The sequence below is a fragment of the Lutra lutra genome, chromosome 13 (assembly GCF_902655055.1).
Source record: "Lutra lutra chromosome 13, mLutLut1.2, whole genome shotgun sequence".
NCBI classification, from domain to species: domain Eukaryota; kingdom Metazoa; phylum Chordata; class Mammalia; order Carnivora; family Mustelidae; genus Lutra; species Lutra lutra.
This window is the reverse complement of record NC_062290.1, coordinates 19228002-19247459: the sequence shown is the minus strand read 5'-3', so window position 1 is coordinate 19247459 and position 19458 is coordinate 19228002. Positions and strand designations below refer to the sequence as shown.

At 48.4% G+C, this 19458-nt stretch overlaps 1 protein-coding gene across 1 annotated transcript in view; it reads right to left on the bottom strand.

The window, feature by feature from the left end:
- Positions 1–1600: 1600 nt before the first annotated feature.
- The window catches only part of LOC125083524 (phosphoserine aminotransferase), a 29677-nt gene continuing 11819 nt past the window's right edge, over positions 1601–19458 (bottom strand). Inside the window, exons 6-9 of the mRNA XM_047700213.1 lie at positions 18671–18840; positions 11117–11245; positions 4045–4182; positions 1601–2810 (exon numbers count right to left, since the gene is read on the bottom strand). Coding sequence (XP_047556169.1) covers positions 2705–2810; positions 4045–4182; positions 11117–11245; positions 18671–18840 — 543 coding nt within the window. The 3' untranslated portion in view covers positions 1601–2704. The remainder of the gene's footprint in view (positions 2811–4044; positions 4183–11116; positions 11246–18670; positions 18841–19458) is intronic.

The window sequence follows — 19458 nt, the reverse complement described above, 5'->3', positions numbered from 1 at the left end:
ACAAGCATCTTCCAGCAATCTGTGTCCCCACAAGTGACTCCCCTTTGTACTTGTACGGACGCCGTCCTCTGACCATTTTCACAGATTTATAACGATGAGTCAGGGAGCTCTCCAAGACTTTAAATATCCCTGTTCAACCACGGAGTCCTAGTTGACCATTGTAGTGGAAAGTGAAATTGTATCATACACTAAGGTTTTAAAAAAAATTAAAAAAAAATCCATATCTGTTAAGATTGTGCGTCTGCCTCTATTCCAGGTTAAGTTCGTGAAACTCAGGAAGACCAATACAACCTGCGTTAAGACTCCTCATTCCTCAAACAGACAACTATTGAGTACCCCTGAAGGGCTTAGGATGCCGGGTGCCAGAAGTGGAGAAACAAGGCTCCTTCCGTGATGCTCTAAGGGGAGGGGCAGAGAAGCAGACACCTTGGTAGGGGATGCAGGCCTGTGAGGGGCGAAAGGGTCACCCCATAAGAACACCATTCCAGGGGCACCTGGGTGGCTCAGTGGGTTAAAGCCTCTGCCTTCAGCTCGGGTCATGATCTCAGGGTCCTGGGATCGAGCCCCGCATCAGGCTGTCTGCTCAGCAGGGAGCCTGCTTCCTCCTCTCTCTGCCTGCTTCTCCCCCTACTTGTGATCTCTGTCAAATAAATAAGATCTTAAAAACAAAACAAAACAAAAAAAAAAGAACACCGTTCTGATGGAGGCGGGAACTCCAGGCCCACTAGCTGTGCAAGGGAGGGGGTCTGGGGGAGACCAGGCTGCAGAAATAATCCGCCAAGGGCCAACATCAGAGCAGACCCTGGAGACGGGAATGGAAGTAAGTGAAGTTTGAGACTTGGGGTCTTTAGCAAGCACAGGGGCTTGCAACCACCAGGAAAGGATGAGAAAAGTGAGGTCGATGAGCACTGTTTCATGTAAACACTGAGGAGGATTCCATGGACTGGCTGGCTTTGCTATATAAACATTTATTGTAGTTATTATTCATATCGTGCCTTGACTCCTTCTTTGAAGCTCTTAAACATCTCTGGGACAAATGGGGGAGTTACTTCAATCCTTCTTTTTACAGATGAGAACGAAGACAAGGGAAGTGTAGCACTGACCAGGGGAATGCAAATAACCCAATTAATTGATGCTAAGCTAGAATAAGAGATCAGCACAGTCCTTGTTACATAATCCAACAAAATAGAGAGATAGCTCAGAAGTGTCCTATGGGCATGTTTCTGGTCTATGTGGGACAGAGTTCATAGACCTTTATACCATGAGCTGTGCTGGAAGGTGGTTTCTTGATAATGTCCATTCTAAGAGCCAATGGAAAGCCACCATGGTATACCGAGTCATTAAAAAAAAAAAAATGGATGCACAGGACTCAAGACTTAGACCTTTGGTGGAACTAAATTATCCTTATCAGATGCTACTTTCAGACTCAAGTTTTTCCATCACAAAGTTTTTAACAGAACAATCTGTTTAAAAGCAGGTAAAGTGGGATGCCTGGCTAGCTCAGTCAATAGAGCACATGATTCTTGATCTCTCCAGGTTGTAAGTTCAAGCCCCACACTGGGTGTAGGGGTTTCTTAACATACACACATACATTAATAAATAGCAGGTAAAGAAATTTATTGACAAACGTTTAGATGTTTTAGGACTTTCGTGTCCTCCACACAGTCAAGAGAAAATACTGACAATGGACAAACAACAGGGAAAAAACTCTTCAGCAAAGGTTCTCCAGAACTCACAGCATCACTGGTCAAACACTATAAAAAGCTGTCAAGTGAACCAACGAGAAGAGAGCTTAACAGAGAATTTTAATTTAACAGCCTAACCAAAAAATAAAGAACATAGCAACCAACCAACCTTTTCTTCTATCCACTAAAAGGAATATAAAAGGAAATCAGAGAACTTCTAAATCCTGTGAAGTAGGTTTTTTGGAGAGGGAAGAGGGAGGGAAGGGACACACCGTTGCAAGCATTAACCAGTAATACGTGAGGTTAAGGATTCTAACAAATTCTCTTCAGTCTCTACATGCATCCCCAAGAATCGTATTATTAGAAACAGACTGCATAGAGATATAAACTATTTGGTATTAAAAACAGACTTTGCTATGTGAACATATAGTATGTCACTTTTATCTCTTTAATGAGAGTAACAGGATAAAGAAAGATACCCCAGCTTGCCCTTGAGCCTGGAACCCCTAAACATCACCACACAGGCAGTGTGGACCTGAATTACCAGGTGCAGAACCCAGGAGACTCCACCATGTCATTTTGTAAAGGATCAAGATTCAGCACCTGTTGAATCCCGGTCCCCACCCAGCCTCCGTGCCATGTCTGAGTGTCTCCAGAAATCAGTAACTTCAATTTGCACAATTAAGTCCACAGGCAGGTTTGAATACTGAGATCTAGCTAGAAAAAGTAGCAGCAAAGACAAAGTTAGTCGGAATTCGCTAGAAAAGCTAAAGGGAGATTTTTTTTTTTTTTAAATGCTTCCAGTTCACATCAGAATTAAGGTGGGGGCCGTTAAGACCCACCAGCTTTGCAGAGCTGTGGATGTTTTGCTGTCGTTCTTTAAAAAAAAAACTGAGATCTGTAATAAGCATGTTCACTCGAGAAAAATACCGTGTTTGCTAGGTTTCTATCCTCATTCCCAAGTTACTTTAGATTTTATACACTGTTCAAGAGCAGAGTATATATTGGTCAAGATGGGTTCATAGCTGATGCATCTCCAGAAAGTTCTTCATGAAGGCCGCCAGCTTTTGAACATCCTCAATCGTGACAGCATTATACAGAGAGGCCCGGATGCCTCCCACAGACCTAGAGCAACCAAAGATGCAGCCAGTGAGAACAAAAGCATCTAATTGAGCATCGAGACAATGGTCTTTCCAGTCATCCACTCCTGAGAGAGACACAGCACCTGAGGCCATCATGTCCAACCTGTCACCTGAAAGCCCCCAGGTGGCCACCAGTTTCAAACGTTCTCATCACAAGAAAATTCTCCCTAATGTAGTGACAGACCATCACGCCCACACGTAACCTGGATTAACTCAGTCAGGTATCTGATGGGCCTGCCTGGGAGGAAGGCGGGAGCAGGCAACCACCGGGGGCCGGTGTCTCACCTCCCCTGTGGTAAGGACACACACTTTTTGTACAGCATGCAGGATTAACTATTTGATGTTCAGCCAGAGCAACAGTGATCTGTTCTCTCCAGTCAAAGGATGGAAGCCTCAGGGCTGTAAAAGCCATTTCAGATTTGTCAAAGGGAATTATGACAAAAGCCTGCACAGGTGGCCCCACCGCACACTCAGCCAGGGAATCATGCTAAGGGTTCCACAGGCAAAAGGAGAAGGGCGCCTGCCTGGCTCAGCTGGTAGACCATGTGACTCCTGGTCTCGGGGTTGTAAGTTCAAGCCCCATGTTGGGTGTGAAGATCACTTAAAAATAAAATCCAAGGGGCACCTGGGTGGCTCCATTGTTAGAGAATCCAGCTCTTGATTTCAGCTCAAGTTATGATCTCAGGGTCATGAGATCAAGCCCCATGTTGGGCTCTGTGCTCGGCATGGAGCCGGCTTAAGAGTCTCTCTCTCCCTCTCCTTCTTCCCTTACCCCCATTCTCACTCACGTATTCTCTCTCTCAAATAAATAAATAATAAGATCTCTTAAAAAAAGGATTATCCTGTGACAACTGGTCTTTCCAACAGTTACAACAGCTGCTACTCCAAGCTGGGAGACTCCTAGATGGATAGATAGGTTTTGTTCTACATTTGAAAAACTATGGGGCACCTGGGTGGCTCAGTCACTTAAGCATCCAACCCCTGATTCCTGCTCAGATCATGATCTCAGGGTCAGAGATCAAGCCCCACCTCAGGCTCCGTGTTGGGAGTGGAGCCTGCTTAAGATTCTCTCTCTCTTCCTCCCTCCACCCACCCCCACTCCCACTTATGTGGGTGCTCTATCTCTCAAAAAAAAAAAAAAAAAAAAAGGAAAAGAAAAAGGAAAAAAAACCACTAAACCAATTCTATGGTGAGTTTTTGGATTGATGTGGACTCACCTATGTCCTTTCAAGGAGATCATATTGAGTTCAAGAGCTTTATCGAGAAATCTTTTTTCTAAAGCATCGTCTCCTTTGGCATTGCCAATGCGGAATGGAATATTCATCTTGCTTCTATACTTGGGCTCCACTGGACATCTGAAAAACATGATTGTTCCAGCTACTTTTCTGAAATGGGCAACAGCCACTAACAAATCAACAGAAACACTGCTTTAAACATTTTGTCAATACAAACAGAGTTTAAAAAAAAAAAATCTGCCCCAGGACATCGATAATTTTTAAGGAGACCTCTCTTGCATATGGAACAGTGAGTTAGCATTCTCTTGTATGACTTGTACTTAATTTCCATGAGCCTCAGTTCCCTCACCTGAATAATGGAAATAATACCTTCATTTCAGACCAGTTGTGAGAGCTCAGAGGCATAACGTATAGGAAGCTTTCAATACATAGCAACCACACAGCGATGTGAGTGACCCTCTCTCTACAAGACTACAGAAAAAAATACATATACATGCTGGTCCTAACAGTGGCTGAGGGACTCAGCCATTAACAGCTTTCAAAGCCCTTGTCACATTGCACTGCCCCAAGCTGTGTGACCCTGAGCAACTTACTAAATCTCTCTGTTGTGTCTCACTTTCCTCAAGAATACTGGGAAGATTAATGGAACCTACCTACTAAGGTTGATGTAAGGTTTAAGTGAGCCAGTATTTATAGGGGGAGTTTGTGGCTCCTAAGTGGCCACAAATTCACTACAGCCCTCCAGGCAAGAAGTCGGGTCTAGTTCTTCACACCTTTTTTTTTTAAGATTGATTGATTGATTGGTTGGTTGATTAGAAAGAGTGAGCATGAGCAGGGAGAGGGGCAAAGGGAGAAAGAGAAGCAGACTCCCTGCTGATCCCAGGACCCTGAGATCATGACCTGAGCCAAAGGCAGCCGCTTAACTGACTAAGAAACCCAGGCACTCCTCTCCACACCTTTTGAATCCAGCTGGCCTTGTGACTTGCTTTAACCAAGAAACCGCACCATCAGGGTTGCTATGCAACCTCCAAGCCCAAGCCTCAAGGGGAATACAGCCTCTGTATCTGCCCTCTTAAAACATGGCTGCCATGTGGGCAAGCCTGAGCTAGCCTGCTGGAAACAGGAGACCAGCAACAGCCAGCACCAACTCCCAGTCATGTGAGTGAGGTCACTGTAGACTGCTGGCTGCAGGTGAATTACCGTGGACTCTGAATACATATTCCAGGTGAGAATGGCCAAAGAACCACCCAGCGAAGCCCAGCCCAGCCTGGTGACCCAAAGTCAAGAGCAAAAAAATTATTACTAAGTTGTTGCTTTAACAACAATGGCTTGTGTGTTCTGTGATGCAAAACCAGATAACTGATACAGTTTAAAACAGTGTCTGAGGGGGTGCCTGGGTGGCTAAGTCAGTTAAGCGTCTGCTTTCAGTTCAGGTCATGATCTCGGGGTCCTCGGATCGAGCCCCGCTTCGGGCTCCCTGCCCAGTGGGGGAGTCTGCTTCTTCCTCTCCCTCTGCTGCTCCCCCTGCTTGTGCTCTCTCTGTCAAATGAATAATTAAAATGTTTAAAAAAATTTTTTTAAATAAAAATAAAAATAAAACAGTGTCTAGAACATAGTAAAACAAGCTAAGTATCAGTTAAATTCAACAAATTCATCTTTTTGGTCCCAGCATTTTGCAGAAGGCTTCTCCAAACTCTCAAAAATGAAAGATGTGTGAGTTTTTATCTAGGAGAGGTTAGTATTTTGACTTCAGTTTCCGATTTGAAAAATTGGCAGCCAAAATTATGGTCCATTGACAATCAAAGGAGACAAAGGGAGGAGCGGGCATCCACTCCAGAATAAAAGTAGGAGGAGAACATGTAATCACCCCTTCTCCATTTTTAAGCTCACCCTGTTTTATTTTTACACTTGTACAGGATGTGATTCATTAAAATTAAACAGCAAATAAAAGCAGTGTGAGGAAGTCCCCCGTGAAAAGTCATGCTCTCCCCTAAGGGCACATACATAATTCCTGCTAAAGTTAATAGGAGTCAAGTGCGCACCTACAGGCAAAAGAGACACCAAGCAGGGAAACCAAATATCTGGAATGGGTTTTGAGCCTGAATTCTGTGCACCCCCCCTTCCATGAGGTGGTAGGTTTCGTGGCTGACATTTAAATTAAAAATTCACTGGCTACCCTCCTGATATCCTGCTGCCTCTGGCTCCCCGAAGGAAGGTCTAATTATAGAGGTGCCAGGCAAAGAGCACGTCTAATTTAAGGGGAAAAAAATTAAAAGGAGGAAGACTTATTTATAGTTCAGCCCCCCAAATGGACCCATCCTATCATGAAAGTGGATGGTATCACGGGAGCCATGAGTCGGCACACAACAAATTATTTACATGGCGCCCGAGTCGGTCTCTGGGAGAAGGATCAGGGAGGGAAACAAAGATTCTAAGGGATTCACTGCTCCCGATCTAGTGAGATGGCTGTGTAGGGAATTAACATGCCACGTGAGAGGTCAAGAAGCACACAGCCGAGCAAGGAATTCTGCCCAAGAGAAAGCTGAAATGTTTCAGAGTGACATGGCAAGGTTAGGAAGGGTGAGCTGGAAGGAAGGCCATTCTGGCAAAACTGCATCTACAAAGCCCTGGGGACCCCCAGCAAGAACTCCGGGAACTGCAGTGTTGGGCTTCCTGGCCAGGGGCTGGGCCCGGACGGTGGGGGGCCCTGCAGATACACCGAGGGGAACTAGACTGGGCCCTTGAGCCATGAGGAGCCATCAGGTTGCCACAACATGAAATGTGAATTTTAGAAAAGGAACACTAGCACACAGAGGAGAGAATGGAGTGTGGGAACACCAAAAGGTGGAGAGACCTGTTAGAAAGCTCTTATAAAGAAGTGTCCTGGTCAGGGAGCACCTGGGTGGCTCAGTGGGTTAAGCCTCTGCCTTCGGCTTAGGCCATGATCTCAGGGTCCTGGGATCGAGTCCCACATCCAGCTCCTTGTTCAGCGAGGAGCCTGTTTGCTTGCTTCTCCCTCTGCCTGTCGCTCCCCCTGCTTGTACTGTTTCTCTGTCCCCGGCAAATAAAGAAATAAAATCTTAAAAAAAAAAAAAGGACCCTGGGACCAGCCCTCCATGACACCCCTCATGTGCATATCCTGGCTTGTCTTTAGTGTCTGCTTCACAGGGCTGTGCTGATAAAGGGTTAGTATCTGTAAAGCACTAGGGCTCTGCCTGCTACCCTTTATGTTAGGGTTATCGCTAGACCTGTCACACACTCCTCTCGTTCCCAGGGTCTGGTCCCCACATGAAGGTAGAGAGAAAAGTGATCTCGGGTCTCGATATGGACGCTATCACTTGGACATCTTTTGAATGTCAAAAGTCAGCATTCTGAGTGCTTTCCATTGTAACCCAAAATAATACTAGGAAATAACTCTTAAGGAATGTTCCTTAGATGCCAAGTACTGCTTCTAGTGCTTTATGCAAATTAACCCACACGGGAGCCGATGTTCTTAAGCCCTGTTATATCTTCTTTATTCACATGGATTTTCACTTAAGTCCTCAAGGCAGTCATAAGAAGTATGTACCATCATTTTGCCCATTGTACAGATAAGGAATCCGAGTCTGGAGCAGTTAGATCGTTGGCTCAAGGTCACATGCTAATAAATGGCAAAGAGGGGGTTCTCCACCCAGAATGCTACACTGTCCACGTGGGCTCAAGTTAGGGTCGACCGGAACCACGCGGGTGGTTAGGCCGTATGATGAAGAGAGGGACTTCGACGGCTGTTTCATCAAGTCTCGGCATCCCTACCTGGCTCACAGCCCCCAGGAAACTGACCAGGAACTGGGTTCAGTCTCATATTTCTAGGTTATTTGGTATTCCTCTTTAAAACTGTTCACCTCCAGAGCACCTGGGTGGCTTAGTCGTTAAGGTCTGCCTTCGGCTCAGGTCATGACCCCAGGGTCCTGGGATCCAGGCGGACATCGGTCTCCTTGCTCATCGGGGAGCCTGCTTCTCCCTCTCCCTCTGCCTGCTGCTCCCCCTGCTTGTGCTCTCCCTCTCTCTCTCAAATAAATAAAATCTTAAAAAAAAAAACTGTTCACCTCCCTTTTGGCGCCGTATTTCTATAGTTTAAAAGAAAAGTGGAGCATTTCCTGAAAATCCAAGTGATCCCAGAAACAGCTATCAAGCACTCCACAGGGAACGTGGAGGAGGGAGCAAGCGAAGGCCTGCGGACTCCAGTAACAGCATCCCGCGTGAACTCAGGCACCAGGCTGACATTTTCTGGGCGGGCAGCCCAGGGTGGATGGAAGTTCCCAGAAAGAGGTTTACTCTGAAGAAGATAAAAATTCTGGGTCAAGGCTGTACATAAGTAAATGAGAAATTTGGGGGGGGGGTGGGAGGGAAGGTGACCTGATTGCCCAGGAGACAACCCACCCACCGTGCTGGCTACAGCAGGCTACCTTCCGAGAAATGCCGGATTGGGTGCTTGGAGTTTAAGAAGCTTGGGGGAAAAGGAATTCCAGGGATTCCCAGGCTTCGTCCTACGTTCTGTTTTGTTTCTAATTCCTGGATTTTTCCAGAGGCATCATTATTCTTTCTGTCTCCCCGTTTTGTTCCTACACATCTCCTGAGAAATAAATGGAATCAAAAGCTACTAGAAAATTTGGCCTCCACAATAACCAAGTGCTTTTACTCACATTCAGGTTCTGAGTACTTTTGGGGAGTCAGGAGAGATGCCTGTTCTTCTGGGCATCCCAGGGTCTAGAACAGTTAGCCCAGAGTAGGTGCTCAGGAACATGGGCTGGATGGTCGGACGGTGGATGGATGAACGGACGGATGGGTGTGTGAGTGGATGACGGATGGGTGGGTAAGCGCGTGGGTAGACGGGTGGGTGGATGGATGGATGAACAGGGGTGTGGGTTGTTGCCGGAGAGGTAGGCGATATCATTGGTGGCTGGATAGATCACAGATAGAAATGTGGATGGTGGGTAGACAGGTAGAAAGGTGAACAGAGGACTGAACAGGTGGACGAAACATGTCTTCAGACCTTTCCCCACCTTCCTTCTAAGTCAGCATAATCATCACCTCCAGAAAACCCACTCTTTGCTCCCCAAGCACAATAACCTTTCTTCCCTCAGTACCTTTGCAGGGATCATTCCCTGCCTTCCAAAAAATCCCTAACCGTAGTTTTGCCCTCCTCTGACTAACTCTACTAAAACTCATTAAAAAAACAAACAAACCAAAAACCAAAAAACCAACAACAAGCCTACACCACCTACAGGCAAAGTCGTTGTATCCTCTTACTGCTCCAAGCTTCTAACTACTATTTAGCCCTTGGCTGGGAACTTCTTGGACCATCTGCCAAGCCCCCAGTCTGCACTTGGCTCTGTGGCACAGACCCGAAGCGGGCAGAAAGCACAGTGTGCACACCTTCCCCCAGCCGGGAGAGGAGCCTAAAGGCTAAGGCATCCAGCCAAACTCAACTCCCCCAGGGCCTATGGCTGGAGGGTCACTGCACACCAAGAACACAGGGGAACAGGCAACAAGTATTTTAAGGGCAGAGGTAGCAGAAACATGCTGCTTTATCCTATCTGCTCCGAAAATAGCCCCCCCACCCCCCACCCTTGGGTGGTCACGGGGACATATTAGAAGTCAGGGTTAAAGCACCATTTTATCCATCCCATGTGGCACATGAATTCTCAAAGAAGAGTGTACACTCTCCTGTTACTATTGGTCAGTTACTATCATTGAACCCAAAAGAGTAGTGGTCCCTGAGCGGGAGGTCCCAGGCTTGGAAAATGAGTATGTGTTTATGTATATGCGTGCAAATGTGTACATTGTGCGTGAGCGCGTGCGCGCGCGCACACACACACACACAGACACAGCATAAAGCCTCATACATCTGACACTTTGAAGGCAGGGAAACGCTAACGAAAGGAGCCATCTGTCAAGCTCCCCGTGTGCCGGGCACTGTACTGGGTGCGTCACACCCAGCATTTTGGTGAGACGTCTCTGTTAGGGGACTGGACAACCCCCAGAACTTGTGGATGTGACCTATTTGGAAAAAGGGTCTTTGCAGATGTCATTAAGTTACAGGCCTCTAGTTGTGATTAATCATCCTGGATTATCTGGGGAGGCCCTAAATCCAACAACCAGAAGTAAAGACACCCAACAAAGGCGAAGCCAGAGACCAGGCTGACAACACCCACAAGTCAAGAGCTACCTGGGGCCACCGGAAGCTGGAAGTGACCAAGAATGGATCCCTCCCTAGAGCCTCTGGAGGGAGCAGGGCCTTGCCAACGTCCTGCCCTTCAGGCCTCCAGAGGAGTGCAAACAGATTTCTGTTGTTTTAAGCCACCAAGTTCCTGCATCTTTGTTCCAGCAGTCCTGGGAGGCTAATGCAAGACCCATACACTCTCGTCCAGCGGTCAACACATATTCATGAATTATCTGGTCACAAAAATGTTTAACTAGAGTCTCCTCATACCATAGCCAGTTCCATTCACAGATGGCAGACCTGGGATGGTAACATCCGTCCTAGAAGGGAAGCAGTGGACTTTCCTAAAAAAGGTAAGTGACCTAGGGGCGCCTAGGTGGCTCAGCTGCTTGAGTGTCCAACTCTTGATTTCAGCTCGGTTCATGATCTTAGGGTTGTGGGATCGAGCCCCGGGTAGGGCTCTGAGCTCAAAGTGGAGTCTGCTTTAGATTCTCTCTCTCTCAAACAAATAAAACTTTAAAAAAAAGGGAAGTGACCCAGCTGAGGGGCCCAGGAATGGGTATTTATACAAGGTTCTCCAGTGGAGTCCCTAAGTAATGCTGAGAGCTTTTAGCAAGTACACATGTTTTTTCCCAGGAGTCCTACAGAGGAAGCAGACAGTGGGAGAAGGGGTCTGTGTGTGCTGGGAGGAAGGTGAGATCTTTGGTGTGAGAAACATCCCGGACTTCCCAGATCACCACACTTCTAAGAGCTCAAGAAAGGGGACGATGGCCACTCCTCAAAGGCACATGACATATACACATTTTAAAATGCACAAGAGGCAAACTGTGAGATGAAAGCGCATCAACTTACACATAGAATCCTTGAGAATTATCAATAATATCATAAATCATCTGCGATTTGATGGCACTGAGCTTCTCCATGGCTGCTGCACCGCCATTGTTCTTAATCCACTCCAGGACCAAGCCCATGACGTAGATGCTGAAATAAAGATTAAAAATCCATCTAGTTCTGCTTTGCAAAAGGGCAAAGACATTCAGAAAAAAGGTTTAATTATAGACTCCTCTCGAGCTCACACCAACCCCTACCTGTCCAGCCCCAGCCCTAATGCAAACTCTCCTTTCATTGCACCAGGCGTCCTCAGGACCCTGGCTCCCCACCCCCACCCAGTTAACTCCTTCACTTCCTACACTCACAGAGCCCTCTGCCCATCTATCCCATAGTTTGTACCATTCACTCCCTTACTTTCTATTTCTCTGTGTCCATGACTTGGACTCCATGACTGTGGAAGACCTGAAGCAGCGTTCACCTTTTCTACCCCCGAGCCCTCCCATGCAGCCCTCTACTTGGTGGGAGGCAGTGTGGCAAGATGCTAGGAGCCCAGGCTCAGAGTCAGTCCTGACTCTAGTCCCACGGCTGCTGCCACTAACTAAGAAGACCACTCAGGATTATTCACCTTGGGAATCCAAACCTTGGCTTTCCCACCTGGAAAGAGGGAGGCCTACCACCCTATGGGGGACACCTGACATTTTAGCTGCCCTGATCCTCCTAACCCCACCCCCACCCAACAGGCAGAGCCAGCTGGGTCCCTTGTCCCCTGGTCTCACAGCAGGGCTGGGGACCTAACTGGGACAATCAGAGCCCTCCCTGGGACTCTCTGACTTGGGAGTGAGGACAGAGAGGCAGACCTGTGTGTTGGTGACAGTGTGAGTCTCTGAAGGAGACTCATCTAAGAAAATGAAGTCAATATTCCAGCAGAAAGAAGCAATGATCAGAAACAGAGAGCAGATGGGGGGGGGGGGGGGGCGGAATCTGGGTCCCTGGTTCCAGGCTGGGTCCTCGGCTGCTCGTGGAACTTGGGAGGGTTCCTTTCTGAGCCAGAATGTCAACTCTGCCAGCTGTAAGACCTCGGGGCCTGAGAGGACTAGAGAAGAGAGACTAGGAGATGGCTTGGGGAAAGTGCTTAGTGCAGGGTCCAGCACCTGGTAGCTAGGTCACACAAGTGTAGATAGTGGCATCTTCATTACAAAGCCCCCAAAACTAAACCAAACACACACAGTGTTGAAGCGCAGTGGGTAGTTTCCCAGCCGTCTTCTGAAAGCTTGTCTCTTAAAAAGGTACCAAGGGCTCCGTGTGCACCTCCCTGAAAGTCTGTAGGGGCAGGAACACAGGTGTCCAAGGGAAGAGACTCCATCCTCTTGAGCTGGGAATATGAAGACCAGCTCTCAGCTAGGCACTCTCAGGGGTGAGACAAAGCCAGTACCCCCATGGGAATCTGTGCAAACTGAGTTGCCAGGAGTCAATGACCAGCGACGATCCAGGATGCTAACCCCTGGACAAGAGCTACCTTGTTTATTAACACCACGGGTCTCTTTCCACCATGACATGTTGAAGCAGGAGATCACTGGATCTGGAAAACACTCTAACAGCCAGAAGCTGGTGCCAGGGGAAGCCCGAGGCTCTGGCCAGTTCATTCACTGTCTCAACCTGGTAGGTAGATGATCCAGGTGTTTCCACACCCAGAAGTTAGCAGAAGTCAATGCCAGGCTGCTCGGTAGGCAATGGGCATCCAAAACCATGTAAAAGGCTTTCCGGAGGGCGCCTGGGTGGCTCAGTGGGTTAAGCCGCTGCCTTCGGCTCAGGTCATGATCTCAGGGTCCTGGGATCAAGTCCCGCATCGGGCTCTCTGCTCTTCAGGGAGCCTGCTTCCTCCTCTCCCTCTCTGCCTGCCTCTCTGCCTACTTGTGATCTCTGAAAAATAAATAAATAAAATCTTTAAAAAAAAAAAAGGCTTTCCGGAGGCTTCCATGCTTGAGGAATGAGAAACAGTAGCTAGTGGCAGAAAAGGAAGGAAGGAAGCAGAGAACAGTCCCTGAGTAATTTAGGGCCACAGCTGTAGCTCTCTGGATCGAGACTGAGAATCAGAGAGACAAAGAGAAAGAAGAAAGAGGCCAGAGTATTTCCTAACATCTGTTATGGGGCCAGACGCCCTGCTAGCTGTTCTCCCTTTTACTCATCACAATAATCCTGAGGTCAGAGCTACCAACAGCCCATTTTACAGATGAGGAAACTGAGCTTTGGGGATCTTAATTTGGCCAAGATCACCCATGAAGTGGCCGATTAAGCCAAGATTACAACCGGGTTGCTCTGACTCCAAAGCCCAAGCTCCTTCCACAGTAACCAAGGCATCTGGTTCAGGAGGGGCTCCGGGGCCCCCCCACTACCTCCCCTACTCGTGGGGCAGCCCAGCTGGCACCAAACCTCCCAGACACAAGTGCCAAGTGCAGGGGCTACAACAGCTTCACAGCACACGTATGTGCATGTGTGTTCCAGACAGGATGCTGCCTGCCCACCCCTCTGTTCAGGAAGATGCTCTGGAATTCCCATCTAACCCCAAACTGCTCACTCCCCCACAAACCCTGCCCTGTGATCCAAGCAGAGCCACGCGTGCCCGTTCACTACTCTTCAGAGGCCACATTTTGCTTCTACCCATAGCCCTGTGACCCTGGAGTTCCCTTACTGCTTTCTCGCTATTCAAGTCCAAGGCTGCAGCAAGGCCCAGGGCAGGCCCCCAAACCCAGCCAGTCCTCAGCCCCAACACACCTCCCTCTCTGTGGCTGTTGGGCTCAGACTCACGCCCACGCTGATCTTAATGAAATCTGATCTTAATGAAATCTGAGCAGCCGATGAGCAGAAAGCACCCCCCACCCCCACCCCTGCCCCCACCCCGCTTCACACGCTGGCTGCCCGGAGCGGGTGCCCCGAGCCTCCTGTGAGGCCTCAGCCTGACGCTGACCCCTCAGAAGGAAGCAGGTTCTCCCTGAGGCTTCTCATTCATGATTAACTCAGATTGCTACCCCCACACAATGCAAACTCTTCAAAACACAGGGGACCTCGATGCTTATGCAGTTCTGCAACTTCATCTCAGTTCTCCCCACACATCGGTGGAACGTGCCTGATTTCTGCCTTTACTTCTAAAATGCACCGGCTTCACACAGCAGCTAGTTCACCATCTAAAGCCGCCTAGTGATAAGTAACTCAATAAATCACAGGAGATCCACAGAATACCATACAGCACCTCAAAGGGGAAGAAAGAAAAAGGCAGACATTTAAGCCGTATGAGTGTAAGAGTATACTGCACGTGGCGTATTGCTGGGGAGAAAAAAAGAAATCCACAGAACAGCCCATATGGTAAATTTCCACTCGCAGAATATATGGCTCTGGGTACTTGCATAGGCCCAGGACACACAGCAGTTAACAGCGGCTACCCCAGCAGTTTCTGCTCACTCCAGAAACCTTTGCTAAGAACACATTAAATTTTTTTAAGTAATACAATGTACTCTGTGTGCTGAGGCTTACAGAAGCAGAACAGAGGGGTGCCCGGGGGCTCAGTCGGTTAAGCATCGGACTCATGGTCATGATCTTGGGGTTATGAGATTGAGCCCCCGGTGGGGCTCCATGCTCAGTGGGGAGTCTGCTTCCCCTCTCCATCTGCCCCTCCCGCGCTCACACACACTCCCACAAGTGTGCACGCTCTCTCTCTCTCTCTCAAATAAATAAATGTTCAAAAAAAAAAAAAAAGAAAAAGAAAGAAAGAAAGAAAGAAAGAAAAGCATACCAGGAAGTCCTTGGGAAAAACTCTCCCTAGCTGTTTGTTCTGAAGAATCTAACTGCAGAGGCATATTTGCCTCTGGGGTTCATGGTGAGTGAGGCTAAGGCCCTAGGGCAGCCCTACGATCCTAATCTGCTGAGAAACATGGGCTTGATAGATGATGGGGTTATTTTGTTTCTTCTTGGTTACTTTACTTACCTCCTACTAGAGCAAAAACAAATTAATACTCACAGGTTCAGTTAGTTGTGGTAAATAACTGTTTTTGTGGGGACAGAAGGGAAGCTTAGGCATCTTATTGCCTGTTCATTCGTGGGCTCCAGTGTGATCTACTAAAGGGTGAAAACAGAATGACCACATGATCCTTTCTTCCACCCCAATTCACTGCTCAGGGCTACGGCCCACTACGTGAAGGCCCGTTTACCCAGCCCAGTTCACACAAAATGCCCAGAGCCTGTGGTCATTCAGCTCTGGTTTTAAAAGAAAATACATAAGTAAATAGAGGCTTCTTTTCAAATATGGGGCCTTTTCAAGGACTTCTGTTTGACACAAAGTTCGGAAGCCTTTGGGCTGCCTTATCAGCTCACCGTCAAGAACTCGGGGAGAGAGGGCGCCTGGGTGGCTCAGTGAGTTAAAGCCTCTGCCTTTGGCTCAGGTCATGATCCCAGGGTCCTGGGATCAAGCCCTGCATTGGGCTCTCTGCTCAGCAGGGAGCCTGCTTCCTCCTCTCTCTCTGCCTACCTGTGATCTCTGTCTGTCAAATAAATAAATAAAATCTTAAAAAAAAAAAAAAAAAGAACTCGGGGAGAGGATGTGGCACGAATCTTCCCCTCTCTACCTTGGAGCTTCTTCTCACTGGACAAGCTGTAATTTTCTAATCTTGAGTGTTTAAGTACCACGAATGAATCTGAAGTTTTTCGAATCATAGATTTAGGGTAATTGCTCAATTGTACACACTTTTATTTTTCTTTCAGGGTGAAAGAAAGCAAAGCGACACCCAGTGGGGGGTCTTGGTCAGCACACATTTAACCCAGACTCTTCCATCTGCTCCATTTTGACCTTTCTAATCAACATTAACAATCCTGCCCTGGGGTGGTCTCAGTTAACACTATTCTGATCTGCCTAGGGGAAAAAGTTTGACCCCTTTTATTTTTTTTTTAAATTTTCACTTTTTTTTTTAAATTTTTTAAATTTATTTTCAGCGTAACAGTATTCATTGTTTTTGCACCACACCCAGTGCTCCATGCAATCCGTGCCCTCCCCAATACCCACCACCTGGTTCCCCCAACTCCCCCCCCCCCCTTCAAAACCCTCAGATTGACCCTTTTCTGCCCTTGTTTCTGGCTCAGCAACCCCCTTAGGGCAGGAAAGCTCTGGGGAGGCAATGTCCACCCTCCCCTACCGCCCACCACACCACCCTCCCCACAGGCGACTAGGTGAACACCTGACCTGACAGGTCCAGGCCTGGGGCTGATGCCTGCGAGGGGCTGGGAAGGCAGTGCTCCTACAGGAGAGCCACTGAGAGGAGCCCTTTCTCTCTGTGTGTCTAGGTCTGACTCCAGACCTTGTTATCTCTTATCATTGTCATATTTATTAGACAGACTGACCTGCTTTCTCGCCGACTTTTCACCCTAATATTAACAAACAGCATTTTAACATATTCATTGCCTTTTTCAGAATTTGCTTCCCAGCAACTTGTAGTTACCAGAGAAGGTAGCAGAGGGTGTGCCCTCCCCCAGCTCCTCTGGGCGTTCCTCCAATCTGAACTTGCCAGCTTTCAAGCCACATTTTCAGGGACAACATTCTCCTTGCCTCCTCCTGGAGAGCAGGGTGGCCCCTGCCTTGCCCGGAAGGACTTGCCTAACTGCGAGCCAGGCCCTGGCCCCAGGGTGGGGACAAACACCCCCTGTCACTGTGCAACGTGGCATCTAAGACGCTTCCCCAGGGTCCCTGCACCCGTGTCTTCACTGCTCAGCACAACCAGCTCCCGTGTCCAACTTGGCCAGTGATCCCTAGTTGTTTCACTGGCTGGAACCCCCAGAGACAGGACAGATGGGGTCGAGATTCAGCCCCACTGCCCCACCCCCCCCCCCCTTTTTTTTTTTAAGATTTTACTTATTTCATAGACAGAAATCACAAGTAGGCAGAGAGGCAGGCAGAGAGAGGAGGAAGCAGGCTCCCCACTGAGCAGAGAGCCCCATGTGGGGCTCGATCCCAGGACCCTGGGATCATGACTTAAGCCGAAGGCAGAGGCTTTAACCCACTGAGCCACCCAGGCGCCCCTGCCCCACCCTTAACAGGCATTTCAGAAACCCTTTCAACCACGGTGAAACAGCGGGGTTTATAGCTGACCGAGAGGGTAAGCACCAGAACACCCCATTCCCTGAGGAAAGCAGGAGACACAAATGAGCTGCTGTGCGTCCCCGTCCGCTGTGCAGAAATCCAGCAGAAAGTTCCATCGGAAATCTAACTTTGAAAAACAACCTTTCTTTGCTATAGCCAAGTAGGGGGGAGATTTTTCTACAGGCAGCCCCATGGGGGAGAGCTCTGACAAAATCCCAGCCTGGATGGAACCACTGCCTGACTCAGCCCGAGCCCACCCTTCCCACCCGCCACAGAAAAATCCATGAGTGGGAGAGCTAGACTCTAACGGTGACCTAGTCCCCTAACACGGGATCCTTCAGACACAAATAAATCCAACTGATAACTGCGCTTGTGGCGAGCATGAAGGTACAGGGTATACAGGCCCCGGGTCTGGAGCCAGGCTACCTGGGTTCAAATCCCAGCTCTGCCGTGTCCTCCAAGTATGGCCTCTGCTTCTTTGCTTGCAAAATGGATGCTACTTCCTAGGGTGCTTGGGAGGATGAAAAGGGTCACACACATTAAGTGTTGGCATTCTACACCATTATCTGCCCTGTGGCTCTCCCCTCCCCTGCCAAGCCTCTGGGAACTAACACCGAGGCAAACAGCAATAATAGTAATACAGCAGCTAGCTTGCATAATCACCAGTGCCAACCATGAAGTGCTTTTCGTATATGTTCTCTCCTCACAGCAACCCAGTTGGCAGGGTACTGTTCTTACTCCTGGAGGAACTGGCTGCAGAGAGGTTAAGTGACTTGCCCAAGGTCACACAGCCAGTGAGCACTACAATCCCCCAGGCAACTGTTAAATCCTAGGTGTCACAAGATTTTCACAAAATATCTGAGGCCAGCTGTTCAAAGATCATGTGAGGGCATGGGGGGCAAGCCTTGCTCTTCCTGAATGTGTTTCAACACCCTTTTCTCACTTGGTTAATGGGAAGCCAAGCTTACAGGGCACCTGCAGACTAGGTGAAAAACCAGAATGGTGTTTTTTTCCAAGCCAGTATGTTTGCTGCCACGGCGGCCAGCTTCGGGCAGGCCTAGCAGGGCAAGAAAAGAAAGCGGGGGAGGCCTGGCCTTTCAAAGTCCTTTTCCAAAGCTTCGCCAGTTGTTTGAGATACAAGCCTGCCACTTCATCTGCAGAGAGTGTCTGGGTTAATGGTGAACCACTAACGCTATGGAGATCAAACAAAACACCACCCCCAAAAAGAAAGGGCAGGAAAAACTGATCTGACAGTGCACAGAAGGTTAACAGAGAGAGAGAGAGGCGGGCTGGGCAGAGAAGCCAGATAGGATGTCTGAACTACGAGGTCACTGGCTCATGAAAACACTCTCTACCTTAAAAAGCTATCTGTCTCCGCTTTGATGGGAAACAGTGAGACCCCTTCCATCAGTCTCCTGCCCCCTGCCGCCCCCCAAACCCCCACCAGAGTTCACCTGAAGCACGGGGGCGTGTTGTACAAGGAGCCGTTTCCAGCCTGTACTTTGTATTCCAGGATCGAGGGGCACTCTCGGAGCGCGAACCCCAGCAGGTCTTCGCGGATGATCACTACAGTGACCCCAGCAGAGCCCACGTTCTTCTGCGCACCGGCAAAAATCACGCCGAACTGAGCAAGAGAAGACACGCTATTGTAGATACACACGGCCATTATTCACACATGTAGCCCCATTTCCTGGTCTCTTTCCAAAGCACGAGGAGCCAATTTTATTCCAGTTCTGCTCAAAGTGCATTCCGTTCTCTACTGGCATCTCCACCTGGGACAGCACATCCGTCCTCCCCAGGTCTGGGGCCTGCAGGTTAAGTACATGCCTGGTCCTTTTCGCCAGCAAGGGGCTAGTCTGAGCATCTCTATAAAGATCTTATACATATTCATCTTCGCTCTGTATACCTCCTTTCTACACCCAAACCAGTATTTAAAATGAGGCTGCTGGGGCACCTGGGTGGCTCCGTCAGTGAAGCATCTGCCTTCAACTCAGGTCATGATCCTTGCGTCCTGGATCCAATACACATGGGGCTCCCTGCGCATCGGGGAGCCTACTTCTCCCTCTGCCTCTGGCCCTCCCCCTGCTAGTGTGTGCATACTTGCTTGCTCTCTCTCACTCAAATAAACAAATAAAATCTTTTTAAAAATTTAAAATAAAATAAAATGAGGCTGCTAACTGTTCCTGGTAACCAAAAGAAACCATTCTTAACGTATTCATGTTTGCGTAAAAGGACAGTCAGA